The sequence below is a fragment of the Phascolarctos cinereus genome, unplaced genomic scaffold (assembly GCF_003287225.1).
Source record: "Phascolarctos cinereus isolate Bilbo 61053 unplaced genomic scaffold, phaCin_HiC Scaffold_9;HRSCAF=440, whole genome shotgun sequence".
NCBI lineage: Eukaryota > Metazoa > Chordata > Mammalia > Diprotodontia > Phascolarctidae > Phascolarctos > Phascolarctos cinereus.
In genome coordinates this window covers 262160163-262183074 of record NW_027556402.1, presented here as the reverse complement: position 1 = coordinate 262183074, position 22912 = coordinate 262160163, and the positions used below count along the sequence as shown (strand labels likewise).

Sequence of the window (22912 nt, the reverse complement as noted above, 5' to 3'; positions counted from 1 at the left end):
GAGTCGTCTCACCAGAACCTTTCCTGACACTCTTCCCTGCCCTGGCACGGAATTTCTTGAGCCCTGCTGTGTCCCTTCCAGCGGAATGGGAACTTTGAGGGCAGGGCCTAGCTCATCTTTCTAGGCCCAGCACACAGCAGGTGCTTAATGAATGATTGCGAGATGTATGGATGAGCTTTTTTTATACACAGGCCAGTTCGTGTCTCTGGGGGTTCTCTGTCACCTCCCAAGGAGAGTTCTGATCTCCTGCCTGCCCGCAGAGCCCTCCACAGCCTGGTGCCATCCCGGCCTTACTGATGGTTACCTGCCTCTAGATAGCCCATGCCGCCACCAAATGGGGTGTCTCTTCCCAATCCCCCAGATGCAGCCAAAACTCCTGGTGCCCCTTGTGCCTAGAACTGCCCTCCTCTTTCCCCTTCCTCTTGTTAATGCTTACTCCCGCATTACAGTACAGCTCTGATGCCGCCTCCAGGAAGCCTTCCCTGCTGCCTTCAGCCGGGAACAGCCTTTGTCTTGGGTTGGCTACAGGGTTGAGCCTGGTTCTTTTCTAACGCACATTGCACGCCAGGCAGAATGCCCAGTTATTTGGATTGTCATCTGACGTCCTGGCAGGCTGGAGGGTGGTCCCCATCCCCATTATCCCCCCAACTCTGGCAGCATACCCCATTTCAGGTGGGTTTCGTTCCCCTCCCCGAATGCCACCCCCTTCTCTCCCCCTTCCCAGAGCAGACAGCGCCCCATCCTGTTTCGAATGACCATCTAGAGGCACCCAGCATCTGGCTGGATTTCCTGGTCCCAGTGGGATGAGGCAGCCTGGCCTGGGGGCTGTCCCTGGAAGGTTCCAATGCTCCAGCCTGTTAGAAGAACTCACCTGCCTCATCCTCTGAGGCTGGGGCCCTGGGTGGTGTCCTGGCCTTGGACTAGCCTCCATCTGACCACCACAGTGACCATGGGGGAAGAGGAGCCGGTGGCCTGGGTGTCCCTGGGGCTGCGATGCAGAGCAGGGAGGGGCAGCCTCGAGGGCCTCCCTGGGGCCTCCCTGACTCATCTCCCCTTCACTCTCTGCAGTAGGACACCAGCCTGGCCTCCTGGCTATTCCTCATACATGATTGTCCATCTCTCATCTCTGGGCTGAGCTGCAGGCTCCGGTGATGCCCGGCCTGCTCCTCCCTCCCCTCTGCCTCCTGGAACCGCTCACTTCCTCCAAAGCTATGGGTACACATGGTCCACGGGCCCCCTGAGTGAGGCCCTTTCTGACCCCCTCAGGTGCCAGCACCTCCCTGCAAGGATGTCTTTAGATTTAGCTTGTCTCTAGAGCAATGCATGTTATTCACACACACACACACACACACACACACACACACACGCACACGTACATACACATGTACACATTCCCATCTCTCCTGATAGAGGGCAGTGACCATCTCAATTTTTTCCTCTATAAAATGAGGGCTTGGTGGAGATAGGACCTTGAAGGGACTTCCGGCTCTTGGCCCTAACACCCTGCGGCTGATGTCTGGAATCCTGTACCTTCAGCCAGTCAGCCATGATGACCACACTGGGGTCCTTCAGGGCACTGAACAGTTGCTGTGTGGCGCGCTTCTTCTCCTGTCGGTAATTCCTCTTTTGGACCTGATTTGGGGAGGAGGCTCAGGGTTAGTCATGTTAGAGTTTGGAGGGAAGAGGAGGAGGCAGGGGAGGAGAAGGAGGAGGAGGAAGAGAAAGAGGAGGAGAGGGAGGAGGAAGAGGAAGAGGAGGAGAGGGAGGAAGAGAAGGAGGAGGAAGAGGAAGAGAAGGAGGAGGAAGAGGAAGAGGAGGAGGAAAGGGAGGAAGAAGAGGAGGAGGAAGAGAAAGAGAAGGAGGAAAGGGAGGAAGAAGAGGAGGAGGAAGAGGAAGAGAAGAAGAGGAAGAGAAGGAGGAAAGGGAGGAGGAAGAGGAAGAAGAGGAGGAGGAAGAGGAAGAGAGGAAATAAGAGGAGGAGGAGGAGGAAAGGGAGGAGGAAGAGAAGGAGGAAGAGGAGGAGGAGGAAGAGGAAGAGAAGGAGGAAGAGGAAGAGAAGGAGGAAAGGGAAGAAGAAGAGAAGGAGGAGGAGGAAGAGAAGGAGGAAGGAGGAGGCAGGTGAGGAGGAGGGGCACCAGGGAGGGGCAGGCAGCAGACTGCTTGAGGGTCCGCTGCTGCCCTGAGTGCTCCCGGTCTCCCCTCCCCCTCCCTTAGGGCTGGCATCAGAGGAGGGGATGGGGAGCACCCCTGGGGGCCCTCGCTCTCCCCCCACAAAACCTCAAGGCCTCCCTCACCTTGAGAGTCTCTTTCTTGGTGACTTTGGCCGTGGGCGACAAGGACTCTCGGTCAGGTCCGTTGCAAAGCCTGTAGTCGTTATTCTGTGTAAAAAGGGGAGACACAGAGAGAGGTCAGATGGGGGAGATGGCCACCACCTCTGTGGGCCTGAGGGCATGCCGGGCTTTGTCGTGGGTCTGGGGTTCCCGGGCAGCCTCTGCCGGGGGATGTGTGGGGACACGCTTGGTCCCATGGGCTATCCTTATCCCCACAGCTGCCGATGGGGCCTTTGGTCCTGGCTCCATCACCGCTTCTTGGCTGTGGTGAGCATTTGTCAGAGGGCGGGAACAGGGCACAGAATACGTGTTCTCATGTTTGACTCAGGGCTTGTCCTCCCATGGGATTCAACATTCCCTGGACAGAAAGTGCCTCAAGAATCACAGCACCTCAGGGCTAGAAGGGACCATCTGCTTACCCAGGGGAAGAATTTCCTTTAGAGGACGCCTGATTATTCAGCCTCTGCTTGAGTACTCCCGTGGTGGGGAGCTCACTACACATAGTGGCACAGTCCCTGCTACTTCACCATTAGCAAGTTCGTGCTTAGACTTTTATAGCAAAGGATTCTATGGAGCAGGCAGCATGTCTCGTGCCCCTCCCCGCCCCCACTGTCTTCTGCTACATCATGCAGCTCTGTGCCAATCAGTCTCTGCAACAGAGCCCTCCTTGTGTCCCATCCATGGAGTATTCAACCCAGGAATCAGGGTTTCCCCCCACCCCACAGAGCAGCTTCATCTAGGGATACTTGTTCATCACCCACTGGTCCTTGGGCCAGGTGCTGTGGGGGAAGGAGGAGGGAAGAGGGAGGAACCATACCCGAAGACACCTGGGAGCTCTCAGCTAGCTGGCAAACACGACACACTCATGAAACAGAGACAAAAGCAGCGCCAGGGATGACCCAGTGCCAGGCTGTGGGCTGAAGCTCCCTGCACTGGAGGAGGCTGGAGACGAGCAAACAGATGCTGAAAATCATGAATAGCTCGATGCCAGGTTCCTGAGGCTCAGCCCAACTGGGGCAGGCCGTGTGTCAGAGAATCACGGCTCAGGTGGTTAGGGATAGGGAGAAGGAGAAGATGCAGGTCTCCCACCCCTGACATTCCATGTTCTAAGTTCCCTTCCAGATTAGACAGTCCATGTTCTAGGCTCTAAAGGCAGGTTCTCTCTGCTCTGACATTCTATAGGCTATAGTTTTTCCCAAGGGCCCTCCCAGCTCTGATATTCTGTGTGTTGTCCCCTGCCTCACCTAAAGACAGTTGCTAAGGAGCTATAGTCAGTGCTGACTCAGAAGAAGGCGATTCACAAGCTATGTTGAAATGCTGGGTTCCAGCGCCTCAGGATTCTCTGTATGAGTTGTCAGGTGCATCAGAGACCTGGGGCCCAGGGGAGGGAAGTTCCCAAGATCCTTCACAGCACCAGAGCTCAGAGGCACCTCATGGCAGCCCTGTGAGCCAGGCAAGGCCAGGAGCATCGTCCCCTGACTTGCTAAGACTACCTGGGAAAGCTGTGAAAAGGGGAGGGCCAGAATCCAGGCGTCTCAGCTCCCAGGTCAGGCACCTGTTCTACCCCCTACCTCACCCCTGTGGGCGTGGGGGAGGAGTCCAGTTAGGTGGGGGGGGGCACAAGCTCATCCCAGTTCTGCCCCCGGCCCCCCCCCCCGGCTGCCTGTCATTCTCTCCAGACCAAGAAAGTCTGAAGGTTCTGTCTCCCCTTCCCTGAAGCCTTGCCCTTATTAAGCCAGGCCAGCCCTGGGCCCATCCAGGGCTGAGTCCAGCTATTCCAAGGAAAAGAAAAAAGGCAACCTCCCGGCCATCCCTGTGTCCTGGTGGGGCTGGGGCTTGGGCCTTTCTGACCAGCCTCCAGGGCCTGGGGCCTATGGCCTCCCCTGTGATCCCCCACCCTCGTCCACTGCTCCTTCTGCCCACATCGGCCGGTCTTGGGTGAGCTGTGGCCACAGAGATGTCTCTGCAGAGCAGGTGGCTTACCTGCAGGGCTCTGGTCATGGACACTGGGGTCTGAGGCACTTCATCCTTCAACAGGGACACGCCGTTGCTGCCTTCCATGTCTTTGCCTGAAACAGCAGGAGTAAGTGATGGAGCCAGTGCCTCCGAGAGAGGAGGTCTGCCCCCACTGCACCTCCCTGGCAGACCTTCCCCCTCCCTCCCCTTCTGCCAGGCAGGCACCCATACTGCCCAAGGGGGGGGCACTGTTCGGAGGCAGGCTTGGGCACTGGGGTAGAGCAGGACTAGAACCCAGGGCTACCCTCTGGGCATTGCCTCTGGCCTTGAGCCCCTTGGATTCCCATCCTGTCATTGCTGCTGCTGTCCATCATCTATGTTCCAAGAGCCAGCTTTGTTAGCCCTATGTAAGAGCAGTAAACTGAGGCTCCAGGAGGTTGGGAATCTGCCCACAGCTATGAAGTATGGGAGGCAGGATTTGAATCCAAGTCCTCCTGACTCTGCACCCAGGATCTTCTCTGCTGACCCACAGTGTTGCTCTTGGGCATCAGCGATGGAGGACATAGGCAGCAGGGCATTACTCTTGGCTTTCATTTACTCATTTACAACTTGGTCTGACTCAGTGCATCATTTAAAGGCAGAGAGGAGGTATGTGTGTGTGTGTGTGTGTGCACACGTGTGTGTGTGCATGAGAACACATGTGCACATATGTGAACATGTGGAGGGGATGACAAAGGAAGGAAACTGCCTCAGTGGCTGGGGCTTCACAGAATTAGGAAGGCCTAAGTTTGAATTCCAATTCAGATAAGATATAAACTGTGTGACCTTGGGCAAATCACTTCCACCTATCTGTGTCTCAGGTCCCCTAATCAGTAAAATGAGGGGGGAAGACGTGATGGTGGGCAACACCTCCATCCCTTTAAGGTTTGGGAACCTCCACGCCTTTGTCCATGGATGTGCGTGGACTGACATCAGAACTGGAGGTCTCTGGCCCTTCATCCTGGGGCTCTGCCTCTCATGGGGGCTTCCTCTCAGGAGCTGTGGAAGGGCGTCCCCCCTCTCCTGGCTGGTCATGTGCCTGCATCTTCCTGTTCTCCCCAGGGATGATGCTGTGCTTGCCTTCCCAGCTAGGACTGACCTGGGCTGAGAGGGTAGATCTCATGGTCTCCACTGAAGAACAGGTTCCTGGTCAGTTTCCGAGGGTCAATTTTCTGAGGAGTGGAGGAAGGTGGACAGAGGGAAAACCTGCGCCGTAGGAAGTTCTCTTCCTTCATGGTGTGAGCGGTGGGGGTTCTCTGGAAGGAAGCAACAACGCAGCAGTTCATACCGAGTAAGGACAAAGCAGAAGAAGTCAAGACATTTCTGTGCTTCCTGAATCCAAGCCTCCAGAACCCTCACATGGCCAGAAAGAACTTGGGCTCCCCATGGTGGGAGAAAGAGAAGGGACAAGGCTTCAAGCTGCTCTTAGGGGCAAGGCTCCAAAAAGCTCCTTCCAGCTTGGAGCGCAACCAACCCAGCCTCCCATCCCTTCTCCATCTCTAGGTCTGGAGAGCTAGGGTTTGGGTTCCCGACGGCCACCTCGGAGGCCCTGGAAGACTTGAAGATGCCTTTCGGATCCAAGCAATCTCTGATTTGCTACAGGAGCCTTGAATTCTATGGGTCTCTGTTGTATTTTTAGGATTCCCCAAATCGGCGCATAGATAGCCACATCATAAACTCAGAACAGCCTACGTCCTTGACCATGGCAGGATGCTCTATTGCAGAGAGCAAGTCAGCCTCATGGCCACTGTGGGGCCCCAAAACACCAGGCTAAGATATAAACTGGAAGACATAAGATTACATATGTGATATAAACCAGAGAAAGAGAGAGAGATTACAAGAGAAGATCTAAACCAGAGAATAGCCCTCTCCGGCCAGATGCGTGCGCAGAGAAGATGAGCTCTGGGACCTGGCCCAGCCAGCCTCGAACTGCACGTTGGCCTGATTTCACGGTCCCTGCCTCTACCAAAGTGCTGAAAAGGCTGGACATACTTGAGCTGCCTTTTGGGAGAAGACGCAGAGAATCGATACGTGGAGGCAAGAGTGGGCCTCGCTGCTCATGGCCGTCTCAGAGGCCCTCTAGCTCCACATGCCCCAAAGGTGACTGCTCACCCTCCTGTCTCAGCTTGGCGCTTCTCCTGCCTTTCCTTGTCACCCAGGCCCCCCTTCCCTGCCCTCTCCCCTCAGGCTTCTCTTTCCTTCATGCCCCACATCCCTGAGTCCCACAGATTCTGGTCCTAAGATGTATCACAATCAATAATCAATCAATAAACATTTATTAAGTGCCTACTATATGCCAGGCATTGGATCTCCCATTCACTTCCTCCTTCCCATTCCCTACCATCCCCAGCTGAATCCAGGCATCCCTGCCTCGGTGACCCCTCCTGCTCAGTCAGTCTGAACTGGCTGATGCATCCATATTGACTAATGTATTAAATCCCTACTATGTGCAATGCGGTATGTTCTACCATAGAGGACAAGCCAATATAAATAAGGCAAAGTCCCTGCCCTTGAGCTGCTGGAGGGACAGGGGACTGGAGTGAAAGAAGATGGAAGGATGGGTAAAGAGACTGAGGGAGGGCTCTGACCAGATCTGCCTCTTCATTATGACAGCAGGAGCCAAGGGCCTGAGCTGGGCTGAGCAGATAATCCTGGCCAACCCCTGGCCGGCTTTACCTCTGGGCCTTGAAGGGCAAGCAGACATTTGATACAGTGCCTTGTTTATCATGTGGGCCCCACGAGGCTCTGAGGCGTGAGGGCTGGAACCAGAGAAAACCCCCTCATCCCAAAAGATCTTTCAATCTGCCAAGGCAGGAACACTCAGTACTCTACGCTGTCTTTGGGATGATGGCGCTAACCACTCAGCCCGTGATGTGAGCTTCTCCCTGGGGCTGTGGTGGGGAGAACCCTGTGGGGCATGAGAAGCCAGGAGACCTCACTCTAGGCTGGACCTAGTTCTGTAACCACTGGGCTATAACATCCTCTCACCAGGCCTTAGTTTCCCCATCTATAAAAGGAGAGGTTTGGATAGGAGTATTTCAGAAGCCCCTTCTGGCTTTGACATTCTACGCACCACACCTGCACTTTGCACCATCTTTTCCAAAGTGCCCTCACATGAATTCTTTCATTTTATTGTTATTCCCATTTAACAGATGAGCAAATTGTGGCCCTCTGGGGAAGGACCTTTGGCCAAGGCTGAGACCAATAGGCTTAATTTAATAGGAAAAAAAATAAAATCCTACACTTGGGCTTAAAAAGTCAGCTCCACGAGGAGGTAAGTGGCACAGTGGATAGAGCACCGGCCCTGAAGTCAGGAGGACCTGAGTTCAAATCTGTCCTCAGACCAAACACTTGACACTTACTAGCTGTGTAACCCCGGGCAAGCCACTTAACCCCAATTGCCTAAAAATAAAAGAAGAAAAAAAGTCACCTCCGCCAGTTCAGGATGGGAGTAGTGAGGCAACAGTTCTTATAAAAAAAAGCTGTGGGGGTTTCAGGGGCTGTCCAGTCCAACAGAATCAACAACGGGGCAACAGAGCAGCCAAAACAGCAACATGGTGGCGTAAAAACCTATGGGAGCTTAGGCTGTGCTTGTCCAGGAAGGGCAGTGACAATTCCTCTGCCCTGGGCAGGCCACAGCACAGAATGGGCAGAACATGGGGGGATTCTTGTTCAGGCATGGGGGGGGGAGACCAGCAGGCCTTTGGGCTCCCTTCAGCTTCCCTGGCGTTTGGAGCCTGGCTTTCCTCATTGCTTGTGTGGCTCACGCATTTAGGGCTGAGGGGTCTGGACTCACGCACACGTGGAAGGGTGGCCCTGTGCATGGGGTGAACCAGGAACTGGTCCGAGTCTGGGGCCTAGGCTTGCTTAATCTCCCCCAGGTCTGTCCACTTGCCCTGCAGGGCTTCTCTGCTGAGCTGAGCCAGGATTCCTTGGCTCCCCATTTAACACTGAGGAAGAGGAGGCGGGGGTGGCTCTGCCTTCTCCCAGGCACTACCCAGGCTCTGGGAGGCCAACCTGGCTTCCTACCTCTTTGTGACATTATCCCCTCTATTGCTGGGCAAGCTCCTTTGTTAGCAGCTGCTTTGTGACGCTCTGGTCTCACTGGCTGTCATGCCTCTCTCCTCTTACCTGGGACTGCAGCCCAGCAGCTACCGGGAAAGGAAGGCGTTATGTGGAAGGCCTCCCTCCTGAACCGCGTATGGTTAGAATTCACTCCTCTCTCTCACGGAGGAAGGCCAGGGCAGAGAGAGGCCCTGCTCTGAGGCAGCTGCCCTGGCTCTGTCTGACGGGTGATACTGTCTGCTCCCAGGGGTAGGATGGGGAGGCTGGACAGCTCCCTGGCTTTAAGCTGGGGCCCACCACAGCCGCAATATCAGGTTGGAAATGTAATTCCCTGAATGTGGAGCATTTTCAAATGTAAGTACTGAGTACCTTCCCAAATCAAAGTGCATTGGGGATTTCCACCACACATAATGGAGAGTGCACTCTTCCTTTCAGTAGTTTGACTGAAACCCCAGTTTTAAGAAGTGGTGGGGCTCCTGTGAGGGACAAATAGGACCAGTCCCGGATGTGGGGTCAAAGGACATGGGTCCAAACACAGATTCAGCTGCTCTTTAACGTGTGAACCTAGACAAGTCGTTTCCTCCCTTTGGGCATGTTTCCTCCTTAGAAACAAGGGAATTGACTAAGATGATTTCTTCTTCTTATTTATTTATCTATCTATCTATCTATCTATCCATTTATTTATTTATTTACTAATTCAGCCACCCATTTATTTATTTATTATTTATTATTTATTCACTTATTTATTTATTTACTTATTTATATATCCATTTATATATATATATATATATATTTATTCATTCATTCATTCATTCATTCATTCATTTATTTATTTATTTATTGGCTAGGCAACGGGGTTAAGTGACTTGCCCAAGGTCACACAGCTAGTAAGTGTTAAGTGTCTGAGGCTAGATTTGAACTCAGGTCCTTCTGACTCCAGGGCCCGTGCTCTATCCACTGGGCCACCTTGCTGCCCCTAAGATGATTTCTGAAGATCTAAACCCCATGAGCTGTCTCCAATCCCACCAAAGTGTGGCTCTTTCTCTAGTGCCTTGCATGGAGAAGGTCCTCAAATACTTTAGAGAGGAATGGAAGGAAGGATAAAGGTATGGAAGAAGGGAGGGGGCCAGGAAGGGAAGAAGGGGACCATGATGGTAAGAGCTAAGCATACCTGCAGCCCAGTTTGGATACAGAAGTGACTGAAGCTGGCTAACCCAGGCTCATCTCTGGTCACAGACAAGGCAGCATTTGGCCGACAGCCTTCTTCAAAGTTGGGGGCTGGGCCCTTTTGGCCCCCTTTGCTGGCCCCTTGATCATATTTCTTCCAGGTCTCATCTCTCTTTCTCCAACTCTGGGTCAATCCAAAGGGAAAAGGGTATCTGAGGTCACAATGGAGAGTCCCAGAGACAGGGTTTACCCCCTTGGGGCTTGTGGTTCAGAGGGGCTGAGGCTAAGTAAGGTAACCTGAGTTCTAGTTCTGGTTGTATGGGTAACAATCTGTGGGACCTTGGGCGGGTCACCTTCCCTCTCTGTGTTCACTTTCCTGTTGGACCAAGACTACGGCCTCCCAGGGCCCTTCCAGCCCTGCTATCCTGCAGTCCTAAGAGGCAAGGGAAGTGCCCCAGGGATGAGTTCAGGGAAGCTTGCTGTCCCTGGGGAAGCCCATAAGAGCGGAGAAGTCAGATATGGGGAGGCGTGGGGGAGAATGGGGTTTGAGGGGGGATAAGGGGCAAAGGGAGTGAACTCAGAGACAGCCAAGGAGGGTGTGAGGTGGACAGGACAGAAGGAGAGGAGAGCGAAGGAGTCTGAGGCTGAGGTCAGACACGGACAAGGCAAGAAAAGAAGGTGGGAAATGGAGGAACAAATCAGAGAGGCCAGGAGGAAGCCTGGTGAAGGGGTGCGTGTGTGTGTGTATATGTGTGTGTATGTGTGTGTGTGTGTGTGTGTGTGTGTGTGTGTGTGTGTGTGTGTGTGTGTGTGTGTGGCCCTGAAGGAACAAGGATGTGCAGGATGGCCCTGAAGGGGAGATGAGGCAGGATTGAGGGGCGAGAAGCTGTCCAAGATGGACTTTGTCCAAAGCAGAGATTTGCTGCAGATCACCCCCCCCATCTACGGGCCCACCCAACATGGAGGGGAGCCCCCCAAGCACTAGGGCTGCCCATTCCTCTCCCTGTCGGTCAGAGGCCTCCTCCTTGACGCCTGCTCACACCCGGGCCCAGGGGCCTTCGGCCTGTCATCCCTCACCTTTTCTTCTGGCCTCGTGGGTGAGATGGGCCAACAGCCTGCAGACCTTTGGGTCGCCTCCCCACCCTCTCTGCGCCCCAGCACAATCAGCCCTAAGACCCCTCATACTTCTATGGTGCTCCCCTCACAGCAGCTCTGTGAGGTCCTGAGTGCTGTCAGTATTCTCATGACACTCTGCAGATGAAGAAGCAGAGGCCCCTGCCACCATATATATCTTACACATAGGTGTGTGTATAGAGAGACAGAGAGAGAAGCAAAAAGGATGGTTGGTAAAATTACCCTGTTAAAAACCCTACATTAAATTTAATAAGCTGTTAGCCCTGTTTGTGCCGCCTCCTGACATTTGCCCCTTGCTTCCCTCCCATCACTCACTCATTCCTCATGCTCCTGCCTAAATGTCACAGTCATGGGCATGCTGGGGCTCTCCCCTGGAGGCCATACTGAGGACCCAGGACTCAGGGACTTAAACTGCTGTGGACCTGATGCCAGGAGCAGAGAAAGTATGAAGGTGAGGAAGAAGAGTAAGAGGAGGGGGAGGAGGGGGAGAAAGAGGAGGAAGAGGAGGAAGAGGAAGAGGAGGAGGAGGAGGAGGAGGATAACTATTAGGGACAGGGCCAAAGAGAGAGTTTTCCTGGAATCTGAGTTTCCTGGCCGAGACATCACTTTCCTTTCTCCCTGGGGATGGGCAGATACGGTCCAGCTGTTTCCTGAAAAAGCTCCCTGGGCCAGCCAGATTCCCTCCTTTCTTCCCTCCCCTCAGCAGGATCTAGAATATTCTGGTGCTTTCTTCCCAGCACCTGTCTCTGTGCCCTTGTGGCACTCAGAGCTGGCGGCTGGGCATGCGGGGGTCCACCCCAGGGCCCTAGGGAGCTATCTGGTCAATACCAGAGCCAGCCATGAGATCCCTGATCAGCCTCTTAGCAGTTGGGGGCTGGGGGCCGGGAGCCACCTCATTGAGTCTCCAGACCCAAGTGAGATGCCCAGAACAGGGATACCATTTGAGTCTTAGGGCTACTAATGCATAGTAGGTAGACAGGGGTTAAGTGACTCATTGCACAGGGAGTATCTGTGGTTAGATTTGAATTTGGGTCCACCTACTCCAGGCCCGCTGCCCTATGGCACCCCCTAGCGACCTCTTATTCCATTGCTGATTCATACAGGCCCTGCAGCCCACTCCCCACCAAGTTTAGAGACAAACCACTACTTTCCCCATCTTGCATTTGAAAAGTGGATTTTTTTGGGGGGGTGAGGCAATGGGGGTTAAGTGACTTGCCTAGGGTCACACAGTTCATAAACATCATCTGTCTGAAAAGCGGATTTTTTGAACCTGGATCAGGCTTTGCATTTCTTCCAACTCAGCCCAGCAGGGGAGCCTGGCAAGGTGTCTCAGAATCCCGAGTCCATGTTTCCTGGGTTAGCTCCCCCCCCCCCCACTCTGTCTGTTGTTTTCAAGTTTGTTCAGCGTGAGCCGGATGCTTTTATCCAAGCCATTCATTTAAAAAGAATTAAAGAACCCAAAGGCCAGGACTTTAATCATTCCCATGCTCTGCCCTCTAATGAGCTGAAATCTGCCTTTTCATAACTTCTGGGAAGTTTCTTCCTCATTCATTCTTTGCTTTCTACATGTGGGGCCTTGGAGGAGACACAAAGCCACAACACCGTCCCTCTGGGAGCTCCCAGCCTAGTGGGGGGAACAGATACCAATCAATCAATACAGATAATCATAGTGTCCCTAGAAAAATGTCTGTGTGAGGGGTGCGGGGTGCAGGAGGTGGTGTTTGAGCTCTGCTCAGGGGGTCAGTCCACAAGCTAAGAGGGGGAGGGGAGACACCAGGCACTGGCTAGAGGGTGAGAAAAGGTTTGGAGGTGGGAGTGCTGGGGTTTGCCTGACCCAGGGTGCCTGCAGGGGAGGAAGAGGAGACTGAATTAAAAGCCTGCCATGATCTACTGGGGGCAGATCTCCCCCGCAGGGCCTCCCCACAGCAGGGACATCTCCTCATCTTTGATTCTCCCCTCCCCACTTGTGACCTGTTGGCTCTACCCCCACACCTCTCCTCTCCCTCCATTTACAGGGTCACCTCTCCCCTACACTGATGCAGCAGCTGCCTCACTGCCTTCCTTCTCCTCTCCCCTCCACTCCATCTAATAGACAGAGAGCTCCCTTAATTTCCTGGCCCCAAACAATAAACATTAGGCACCTACTATGTGCCAGACATTGTGCTAAGTGATGGGGGTACAAAAAGAGGCAAAAGCCAGTCCCTGCCCTTGAGGAAATCACAGTCTAATGGTGAAGATTAGCTCGTCCTGGCCCAGCTGACCTCACTGCCGGCCCCAGCTTGAGCCTGCTAATCCCAGCCGCCATTTTATACCGACCTCATCTGCAAAGTGCTTTGCTATAGTCAATAAGCACTTATTAAGTCCCCACTGTGTGCCCAGCACTATGCTAAGTGCTGGGGATACACATAGAAAAAAAAGACAGCCCCTGCCCTCCAAGAGCTTCCGATCAAATGGAGGAAGAGACTGCAGAGTGGGGTGAGGGTGGGGTGCCCAGAGCAGCACAGGCGGGGGAGAAGGCGGAGGTGCAGAGCCAGGCTCCCTCCTTCAGCGGAGGTTTGGGAGTGATGAGGCAGAGGACCGCTGCTTACGACAGGGATTTACCTCATTTGATCCTACGATGCCTCCATAAATGCCATTATTGTCCCGGTTTTACAGGTGTGGGAACTGAGGTCTTGAGCTGTTAAATGAGCTGGCCAGAATTACCCAGCTGGTACCTCTCAGCACTTAGCCGGACCCAAAGCAGGTGTTTAGTAAACGTTTGTTGACCGCCAGCCTGCCTGGATGACTGGCAATGACCCCAGTCCCTGGCCCTTCTTGGGAAGGCACTGGTTTCTCCTTCGCTTGGTGACTGGGCCAGCAGAGGCAATGGCTCAGCCCTGGCACATGCCCTGGGGCAAGCACATGTATCTACCTGGGCACCTTGCTCCCATTTCTAAGGCTGGGACAAGGACAGTTGCTGAGGATAATGAAAGGTGGAAAGGTACTTGTGAGTAGTAGGGGGTTCATAAAAGCCCACCACAGAGTGAGAAACACTGATGAGAAGAATGAAGTGGGTTGGCTCAAGACACCAAGATTTCATGAACAGAATCCAGTATCTTTCTCTGGCGGTGGTCCCGAGACACCTCCCACAACCTGGAAGTGTTCAGCAAATGAGAGAACACAAAAAAATGGATGTGCTGCCTGGGGGTGGGGGGGGAGGGGAGGAAAGGAAGAGGAAAACCCTGCCCATCAGCCCTTGGCTCTGGACATCCCATCAGACTCCATCCCCCCAGTGCCACCTCGGACCCAGCCCGAGAATGCAACCACACACCATGTGGAAGGAAGAGCACACCTCCCTATGGAATCTTGGCCAAGAGGGGGACACCCAGCCTTGGCTGAAGCCTTCTGGTGATGGGGAGCTCGCCATGTCTGAGATGGCCCCATACTGCTTTGTGGAGAGTCCTTGTTGTTAAGAAGTTCTTACATGGAGCCAAAATAAGCCTTTCCAAAATCCTTCCGCTGCTCTGGGGCCAAGCGGAACAAGCTTAGTAGGGAGTTGTGCACACAGTGAGAAGCAGGGCTGGAATTAGAGCCAGGTGTCCCAGGTCCCACGTCTTCATGCATGCCGCCCCAAGGCTTTTCCATCCTCGGTGGCATCTGGTCCACCCACCACCTGACGCATCAGTCCCCTTGTTTGCTTGCTGAGGGGACCAATCCCAAGCAGCAAATGCCTCTCCCAGGAATAATCAGAGCGGACAAGGAGGGGGAGGCCAAGACCTATGGGACAGATGCTCTATCACAAAGGAGATATGGCCATCCCAGGTCAGACCAGGATCCCAGCTAGCTAGCTGGGCTAGCATTCTCAGCTTGCAAAATTCTGTCTCTTCCTTTGGGTGTCACAGGGAGCAGAAACTTGGAGGTTCCTTGGTAGGTGGGTAGGTGGGCAAAAGCTGCTGCTGGAGGCTCTCAGATGAAGAGAGGAAAGGACTTGTCCACGGTCATACTAGTATGTGGCAGAGACTGAATTAGAACCCAGGATCCCTGGTGTCTAAATCTAGAGCTCTTTCCTCAGCACCACTGTCAGGAGGAAAGGACTCCATTTCCCAGGATGCCTGAGCTCAGAATCCAAGCGCTCGCTGCAAGGGAACAAGGCTGGCATTTTCCCAGAGCCTAAGAAGGTCCTGAGTTACTTTCATACAGTACTTTCCTCCTGGACTGGAGCCTTCCTTTCATCTGTAATGGGGACAATAATAACACCTTCCCTTGCCCCCAGCCCCAGGGCACATTATGAAGCTAGGCTGTGTCTGCGAGCCCGATTTTGTGAGAAGACACATGGGGTGCTGACATGTTATTAACCATTTTTATGCCTGAAGCCTATCATTGCCACAAAGGGGAAAATATGGGAAACAAAAAGTCCAACACCAGCCCTGCCCTACCAGCAGATGGGTCTGTGAACTGGAAGGTGGGACACCAGCCAAGAAATCTGGTCCCTAATCTGGAACGAGCAGCTCCTGCCCCATGTCCTTAATATGATGGCCATGCCGGGTGGCTGCTCTAGGAAAAACAAGGAAGGTGTCAGCAATGATGAGGAGTCACTAGAGAGGTCCTTAGAGCCGTATGTTTGTAAGGGCCAGAGATACTTGGAAACTATCTAGTCTATCCCTCTCAAATAGGGAAACTGAGGCCCAGAGAGGCAAAAGACCCAATCTCACCATGAGTGGGTCAGTGGTAGAGCCAAGATTGGAATCCAGGCCTTCTGATCGTGCTGCAGAGGAGGCTGAGTGTCACCGTGGCTGCCTCGGGTGGTCCTCCTTGGGAAGAAGGCCCAGAACACATAAGCTCCCAGACCTCCTGTCCTTCCCAGGGTCCATCTGTTATGCTCACGGAATGGGGTCAGCCTGGCACGCAGCAGGTGTTTGATAAGCATTTCTTGTCCAGAGTGCCCCTGCCTCCACCCAGGCTCCTGGACTGGGCCAGCTCGTCACTGTTCTGCCCTTCTCAGCCCTGTCATGATTTTCACAAGCCTTGCTGGGCCTTGTCTCTCCAGGGGAGGAGGGCTGTGGGCTGAGGTGCCAGCCAGATTTCCCACTGGCCCCGGTCCCAAATCATGGGACAGGCATAAGAGGATTGGAGGGGGAGGCTGAGAAGCCAGAGAGGACACCGGCTCTCCTGTTGCCGGTGCTGCTCCTCCAATCCAGCTTTGGCATACTTTGATTCCTGGCATGGAGAAGTTTGTCCGGAGGGGACTCTGAGCCTGCCAGCAGAGTCTGCTGCTCCCACCTGGCTCTGTGGGGAGATGGGCAGAGGCCTGGCCAGGGGGATGGGCTGACTGCCCACAGGATGTGTCCAGGAAGCAGCTGCTGGGGCTGGCTTCCAATGTGATGGCACCTGGCACAGTTAATGAAGCTACTAACCAAGAAGGAAGGTCCTGGGACACTCCCCATCCCCCCAAAAGGTCCTGGGCCAAGCAACCCCCTCCCTTCCCACTGGGAAGGTGTTCCTAGCCATGGGAGGAGAAACAGCTTCTCCTCCACGCTAACTCCCATCTCTTCACCTGCTCCTCTCCCTCCCTCTGTCTCTTCTATCTCTGTTTATATTTCTGTCTCTTCCTCCCTGTCTCCCCCCTCCATCTCTCTCCCCTGCCATGGTAATGACCAGAGATGCCACTCCCAAGCAGCAGAACAAATGAGAAGGTGCTGAGACTACTGACTCCTCCGTGGAGCCTCGAGGAACCTCGAGGAACAAAGACAGCTGAGATCTCGGGAGGACCCGACATGCCTGCCCAGGCTCAGACCTCTGGTGGCTCCAGAAGTCCACCGGACGCCCACCCTGCCCCCGGCCAGGCTCAGACCCCTGGTTGCTCCCACTCTGGACACGGATGACCTGACCCTCCTCCATGATGCCATGAGGATTTCTATCTGATGAGGGCATGGCTGTGCCACCTAATGAGGGCACCCACCACCACTCAAGCACCAGCTGTATTCTGGGAACTGTGCTAGGCCCTGGTGCCTTCTCTCAGGGGAGGCCCCTTGACAGGAAGCTCCTGCAGAACACCCCAGCCTCAGGGGGGGACCCCCAGTGCCAGGGGCCATCCCTCCACCCCAGGAAGCTTCTCTGTGTGCCAACAAGAAACCTGCCCCTCTGCCACCTCTGTCTGTCCTAGGTCTGCTCCCTGTGGCCTAATGTGTCCATTTCCTGCCAAGCAGCAGACGATGCCAGGTCATCAGTGGGACATAAAGGGCTGCCGGGGGGAGCATCAGGTCCTCCTGGTCCTGCAGACAGGGAGCTCCTGGTGATGGCCAGGGCAGCCTAAACATAATGGGGGAAGAAGAGTGGACGTCCCTAATGAGGAAAGGGAGAAGTGATTGGACATGGGCCTGTGCTTAATTATCAGACCCCCCGCCCTGTTCTACTAGGGAAATACCCCTTGGGACTGTAAGCTTCCTGAGGGCAGGGACTGTGTCTTCTTTTGGAGCTGAGCCCAGGGCTCTGCACCAGGGATGAGATCGAGAAAGGCAGGATGGTTGACCGACTATCTGAGGTTTCTGGTCTGAAGGCCTCCTTCCGTGCTGCTTTCCTGAGGACCAGTTAGACATGGGATTTTCCTGGGAAGGGAGGAGGGAGCCTGTCCATGTAGATACAGCTGCCCTGCCAGCAGAGACCGGACAGGACGACATGGAAGTCTGTGTATGAGCTGGAATGAGTGGAAGGTATGAGCTGCTCCCCCAGCCCGGGAAGCTTCTTCCTCCCAAAACACACCTTGGCAACAGCGGAGCCTCTGTTTATGTTTTCCTGTAACCGCCCAAGGGACCACAGATGTCCTCTGACCAGGGCGGGACCAGGCTCTGTGCTGTAATGACTGCAGGAGCTCGAGGTTGGGCCCCCAGAGATCACTGACTGCCGACCCCTCCTTTCTCAGGAAGGGAGATGAGACCCAGAGAGAGTCTGACCTTCAGGGCTTTGGATTCCAGTCTAGGGCTCAGGCCACTCTGCTGGGCTGCCTTCCCTGAAGCCCAGCCCAGAGACCCCAGTGAGAGCATCGTGCCCCGTACCCAGCTTGGGCCTGACCCCAGCAGGCCAGCTGGCAATCCCATGCTGCTTGTCACTGGGTGGGGTGTGCTGATGGTTCAGGGCGGGCCAGCCCACTCCTGGGAAGGCTCCAAGAACAACCCCCTTCCTTCCCCCTCGGGGGTCTCTGCTGCACCCTGGGCTCACTCACTTTGGCTGTGGCTCCCAGGGTGACTGGGGCCTCTGGGCGGGTCTGAGGTTCTCTCTCCCTCCCCCCCCCTCTCTCTCTCTCTCTCTCTCTCTCTCTCTGTCTCTCTCTGTCTCTCTGTCTCTCTCTGTCTCTCTCTCTCTCTCTCTTTCCTCCCTCCCTCCCTCTCTCTCTCTCTCTCTGTCTCTCTCTCTCTCTGTCTCTCTCTCTCTCTCTTCTCTCTCTCTCTCTGTCTCTCTCTCTCTCTCTCTCTCTCTCTCTCTCTCTCTCCCTCTCCTCTCTCTCTCTCTCTCTCTCTCTCTCTCTCTCTCTCTCTCTCTCTCTCTCTGTCTCTCTCTGTCTCTGTCTCTGTCTCTGTCTCTGTCTCTCTCTCTCTCTCTCTCTCTCTCTCTCTCTCTCTCTCCCTCCCTCTCTCTCTCTCTCTCTCTCTCTCTCTCTGTCTCTCTCTGTCTCTGTCTCTGTCTCTGTCTCTCTCTCTGTTTCTCTCTCTCTGTCTCATTCTCTGTCTCTCTCTATCTCTCTGTTTCTCTCTCTCTCATTCTCTGTCTCTCTCTCTCTCTCTCTCTGTCTCTGTCTCTGTCTGTCTCTCTCTCTCTCTCTCTCTCTCTCTCTCTCTCTCTCTCTCTCTCTCTCTCTCTCTCCTCTCTCCTCTCCCTCTCTCTCTCTCTCTCTCTCTCTCTCTCTCTCTCTGTCTCTCTCTGTCTCTCTCTGTCTCTCTCTGTCTCTCTCTGTCTCTCTCTCTCTCTCTCTCTCTCTGTCTCTGTCTCTGTCTCTGTCTCTCTGTCTCTCTCTCTCTCTCTCTCTCTCTCTCTCTCTCTCTCTCTCTCTCTCTCCTTTTCTTTTTTACTGTTTAGAAATAAGATCCTCTGGAAACTTGGATGTGGGGAAAAGCTAGCCCAGCTCCGGGTTTGGTTCCAAGCCCAGCCCTCCTCCCCCACCAGCCCACCCAGCACAGGGGCCACACTGGAAGGCCTGCCTCCCCCTTCGCATTCCTCCAGGTCCCTGTGGGTTTCATCCTAGCTCACCAGCCACTTTCAGAAAGCCCCCTTCCTCCACATCAGAGGGAAGCTACTCTCTGCCAAGTGCCTGACACCCAGGGGGGGACCCAAAGGTGGGAAAACAACCCTAATTTTCAGAGTGCTGGGAGAACCATACCCTGCTAGCTGGAATGGTCATAGTACCTGTGAACTAGAGGTAGCATCGCTACCAGCCCGACACCCCGGCTCCTTCTGCAGCCCTCCACTGAGGAGGAACCCTACCTCTGGAGGCAGCCCCTTTCCATGATGGCATGGGGCTCATGGATGGGAAGTTTTGCCCAGCATCTAGCCTAAATCTGGCCCGACCGGCTTCCAACATGGTCTTCCCTGGTCCTGCAGACAGACCTCTGCCGTGTCTGGTACTTAAAGCCTTTCCAACTGGTCAGGATCTGTTAGAGCTCACTTTCCCCTGGCCCCTGGGCCACTGGAGGAGGAATAAGCCACCAGAAGAACCAAGGCCCACCTTGGGGCCCTCCCTGACCTGAATGGTCCCCCTTCCAGGAAGGTCTTGTGGCCCCATGCAACGAGCCCTGCTGAGGGCCCTGCCACAGAGTGAGGGGTGGCAGAGACAGAGTACACCTGGTCCAGGCCTCTCTGGCCCAGCCTGGCACTCTGGAGCTCCTGCTCAATGGCCTTCTACCTTCTCTAGCACTATCTCCCAACTTCCCTTCACCCCCAAGGGGTGGCAGTGCCCATGCTTCAGGCCGTCTGGTGTCATGACCTCAGCCCTGGCTTAGCCAGCTGCCTGCAGATGGTCCTGGAGGGCATCCCCTCACTATGGGCCAGCAGCAAAGGCCACCATCTGCCTGGAGGAGTCTGGCTCTGGGGGCACAGACAATGACCTTGAGATTCTGGGGTCTCTGAGTCTCCCCACTTGTTCTAGAAACCAACTGAGCTCACTCCTGTCCCAAATCCAGGCCTCAGCTGGCCCTTCTGCCAGCAGAGAGAGAACCAAGGTCTGGAGAGAACATGTCATCTGTCCCCCACCTTTACAGATACCTCAGGCGTATTGGGCAGCAGATCGGTCCCCAGAACCCGGGGTGTGGGACTCCAAGTCCGAGGGAGCCCCTGGCCTCAAGTCTGGCCCTGGATTCTTTGAGCAGCCACCGCCCTACCTGGTCCTCTCTCCAGGGGCCAGCCCCACCCTCCTGCTCAGGGATCTGCTTCTGGACTCCGAAGGGCACTGGCTTGTTGAGACACCAGGAGGCTTGAATGAAAAGCACAGAGGCCTGGAGATCCCCAGCCAGCCACACCCCGCAGCATTCAAATGCTTGCACAATTCCCTTGGCATTGGGAATGCTATCAGGCCCCAAAATACCTTTCCCTGGAATGAGTATGGGTGCCCACATCTGCCAGCTTGCCTAGAACATGAAATAATGAGGAGATTGTCAAGAAGGTCACTCAGACCGAGCTGGGGGCGTGGTGGCCAAAGGCCAGCGCTGACCCTGGAGCCTATATATCAGCATATTCTGGGCTGGGGTCTGCCAGGTGGCTGCAGGGCACTGTTTAGCAACAAGACTGTGGGTGGGGTGATGTCACAGCCACACCCCTCCAACCAGGTGCAGGGGGAGAGATGCATCTGTGCAGATGGGCCTGCCTTGAGACCCTGGAGCAGAGGCCTGGAAGGAGAAGGAAGGAGGCTGGGCCCCGAAAAAAGGACTTCCTAAGGCTGCTGTGGCTCCCCAGTCTGGGAGGCTGGGGAGGAGGTGTTCTTAGGATTCGAGTTAGGGATGGCCCTAGGGATCCCCACCTGGGCGGGCCAGTCCTCAAGGATGAAGCGTCCTGCCTGGATAGGGTCCTGCACTCCAAGGACATGCCCCATCAATCATTCATTCAGACACTGATCTTTGCTGGTCAGTGCTGTTCTGAGTTCAGGAGAGAGTCTGGACCTTGATAATGGGGCCATGGCAGGGCCTGGGCAGCCCCAGTGGAATGGATGCCCTGGGAGGGGGTGGCACCCACTCTGCAGAGGGCCTGGGTAAGGGGGTAGGGTGGCACACAGCAGGGATCCTTTCTGGGGACAGCTTGGACTACAAGGTTGCTGAGATTACTTCTAACTCTTCTATTCTATAACAAGACATCAGCATGGACCCTGGAATCCTCTGTCCGAAGCCAGAAGGGCCCTCAGAGGCCAGAGGCCAGCCTTGGCCCAGGGAAGTGAGGAGAGATGGTCTTGAGACCCAGCACCCTGCATCCAGAGCCATTTTTTTCTGTCTCTCCCTGAATCAGGCTGATTTCTTGTCACGTAACCAGTCCAGGGAGTAGGCCACGAATTCTTGGCCTTTGGGTGTTAGCCCTGGATTTGGAGTCAGGAAGACCTGAGTTCAGATTGGACCTCAGACGTTGACTACCTTGGTGACCCTGGACAAGTCACTTACCCTCTGCATCAGTTGTCTCATCTGTAAAATGGGAATAATGATAGCATCTCCCTGCCAGGGGTGTAGTGAGGCTCACATAGCACATTCGCAAAACGCTTTGCAGGCCATAAAACCCTACCAAACACTAGCTATTATCAGTATCGGCCCTGGCCATCCCATTGCGCCGGGAAGGAGTCAGCAGGACGTGGATTCCCTGTCCTAGACCCACGTCTGACTCTTGCTGGGCCAAGGCTAGAACCCGTGGGTGTGAGACAGGGGCCTGGCTGGACACAAACACCCCTTCCAGGTCAGCGGAGGCTACCAGAGCCCTGAGAAGCTTGCCCAGGCCACACAGCAGAGAAGAGGCAAAGTAGACAAGTCGGTAGACTTTGGCCCAGTCTAGGGCTGACCAGCTGGGGCCCATCCTGGTGGGCAAGCAGGACAGTGAAGGGTCTGGGAATGATGCCCTGGGAGGAAAATACAAAGGCACAGCAGAGCTAAGGGTAGAACAGGTGCCCTCAAAGCCCTGAAGGCAGAGGAGACCTCTCCGATGTCTCTGGAGGGGAGGATGAAGACTGTGGTGGGGGTGGGGTGAGGGGGCTCCTTTGGCACGACAAGAAGCCAGAGCTTCCCCCAAAACGGCCCAGGCCATCGTGGAGGCACAGGTTGGGGGTGGGAAGATAGGAGGAGCCTGGAGGCCTGTCCTGTTCCAGAACTGTGGAAGAAGGGGTCTATGTGCTCCTGGAAGGGGAAAGGCAGGCTGGTGGTCTGGGTGGTGTGGGAGGAGGGAGTGCGGGTGGGGCTGGCGCTGGCCCAGTGTTCACATCTTCTGGCTGGTAGTCCCTGAAGGCTTGGGAAGCATCTGCCCCAAAGGGGAGGAGGAACTGGTAAGTAGGTGGGGGGGCTGGGAGTGTCTTCTAGATGCTTCAGAGACAAAAAGGCTTCCTGTAACCTCCATTTCGTTAGACCAAAGGGGGCTTCAGAGAAGACAAGCCAAGAGGCAGCTCCCCATGCCCAGGGGTGTGGACCAGTCATTGTGTTTTGCTTAACAGTTCTTTGTTACAGAGTCTGGCTCCCTGGGGGGAGGTGGTAGGTGGGTGGGAATGCAGCACATTGAGACACTGAGGGGAAAACAAAAGACATCCAGTCCCCAGGCTAAGAAGTGGTCAAAAGACATGGACAGGCGGATTTCAGAGGAAGAAATCCACCCTCTCAACAGCCACACCAGAAAGGCTCCGCATCATTAATAGTGGGAGAAATGCAAATTACAGCCTCTCTCAGGTGCCACTTCATACCATCAGCTTGGTTAAGATGACGAAAAGAGAAAATGGCCTTTAGGGGGCATTGGGTGGCACAATGGTCAGAATGTAGGGCTTAGAGCCAGGAAGACCTGAGTTCAAATCCAGTCTTAGACACTTATTAGCTGCGTGACCCCGGGCGAGTCCCTTAGCTCCTATTTACCTCAGTTTCCTTGTCTGTAAAATTGGGATAATAATAGCACCTCCTTCACAGATTTACTGTGAAGGTCAAATGAGATAATAACTGTAAAGCACTTAGCACAGTGCCTGGTATGTGGTAGGGGCCACGTAAATGTTAGCTCTTATTAATGCTGGAGGGGGCAGAGCCAAGATG

At 54.6% G+C, this 22912-nt stretch overlaps 1 protein-coding gene across 9 annotated transcripts in view; it reads right to left on the bottom strand.

Annotated features, from left to right (window-relative positions):
* The window catches only part of OSBPL5 (oxysterol binding protein like 5), a 153243-nt gene that overhangs the window by 35444 nt on the left and 94887 nt on the right, over positions 1-22912 (bottom strand). For 2 of the 9 annotated variants that reach the window (XM_078148187.1, XM_078148192.1), the window contains exons 1-5: positions 8126-8216; positions 5425-5581; positions 4314-4399; positions 2295-2378; positions 1531-1632 (exon numbers count right to left, since the gene is read on the bottom strand). In XM_078148187.1, the coding sequence (XP_078004313.1) occupies positions 1531-1632; positions 2295-2378; positions 4314-4399; positions 5425-5581; positions 8126-8149 (453 nt within the window). In that variant the 5' untranslated portion in view covers positions 8150-8216. Of the gene's footprint in view, positions 1-1530; positions 1633-2294; positions 2379-4313; positions 4400-5424; positions 5582-7755; positions 8089-8121; positions 8219-9561; positions 9740-22912 lie in introns of those variants that run through there. The other 7 variants (XM_078148186.1, XM_078148188.1, XM_020970782.2 and 4 more) reach the window with 6 other exon arrangements.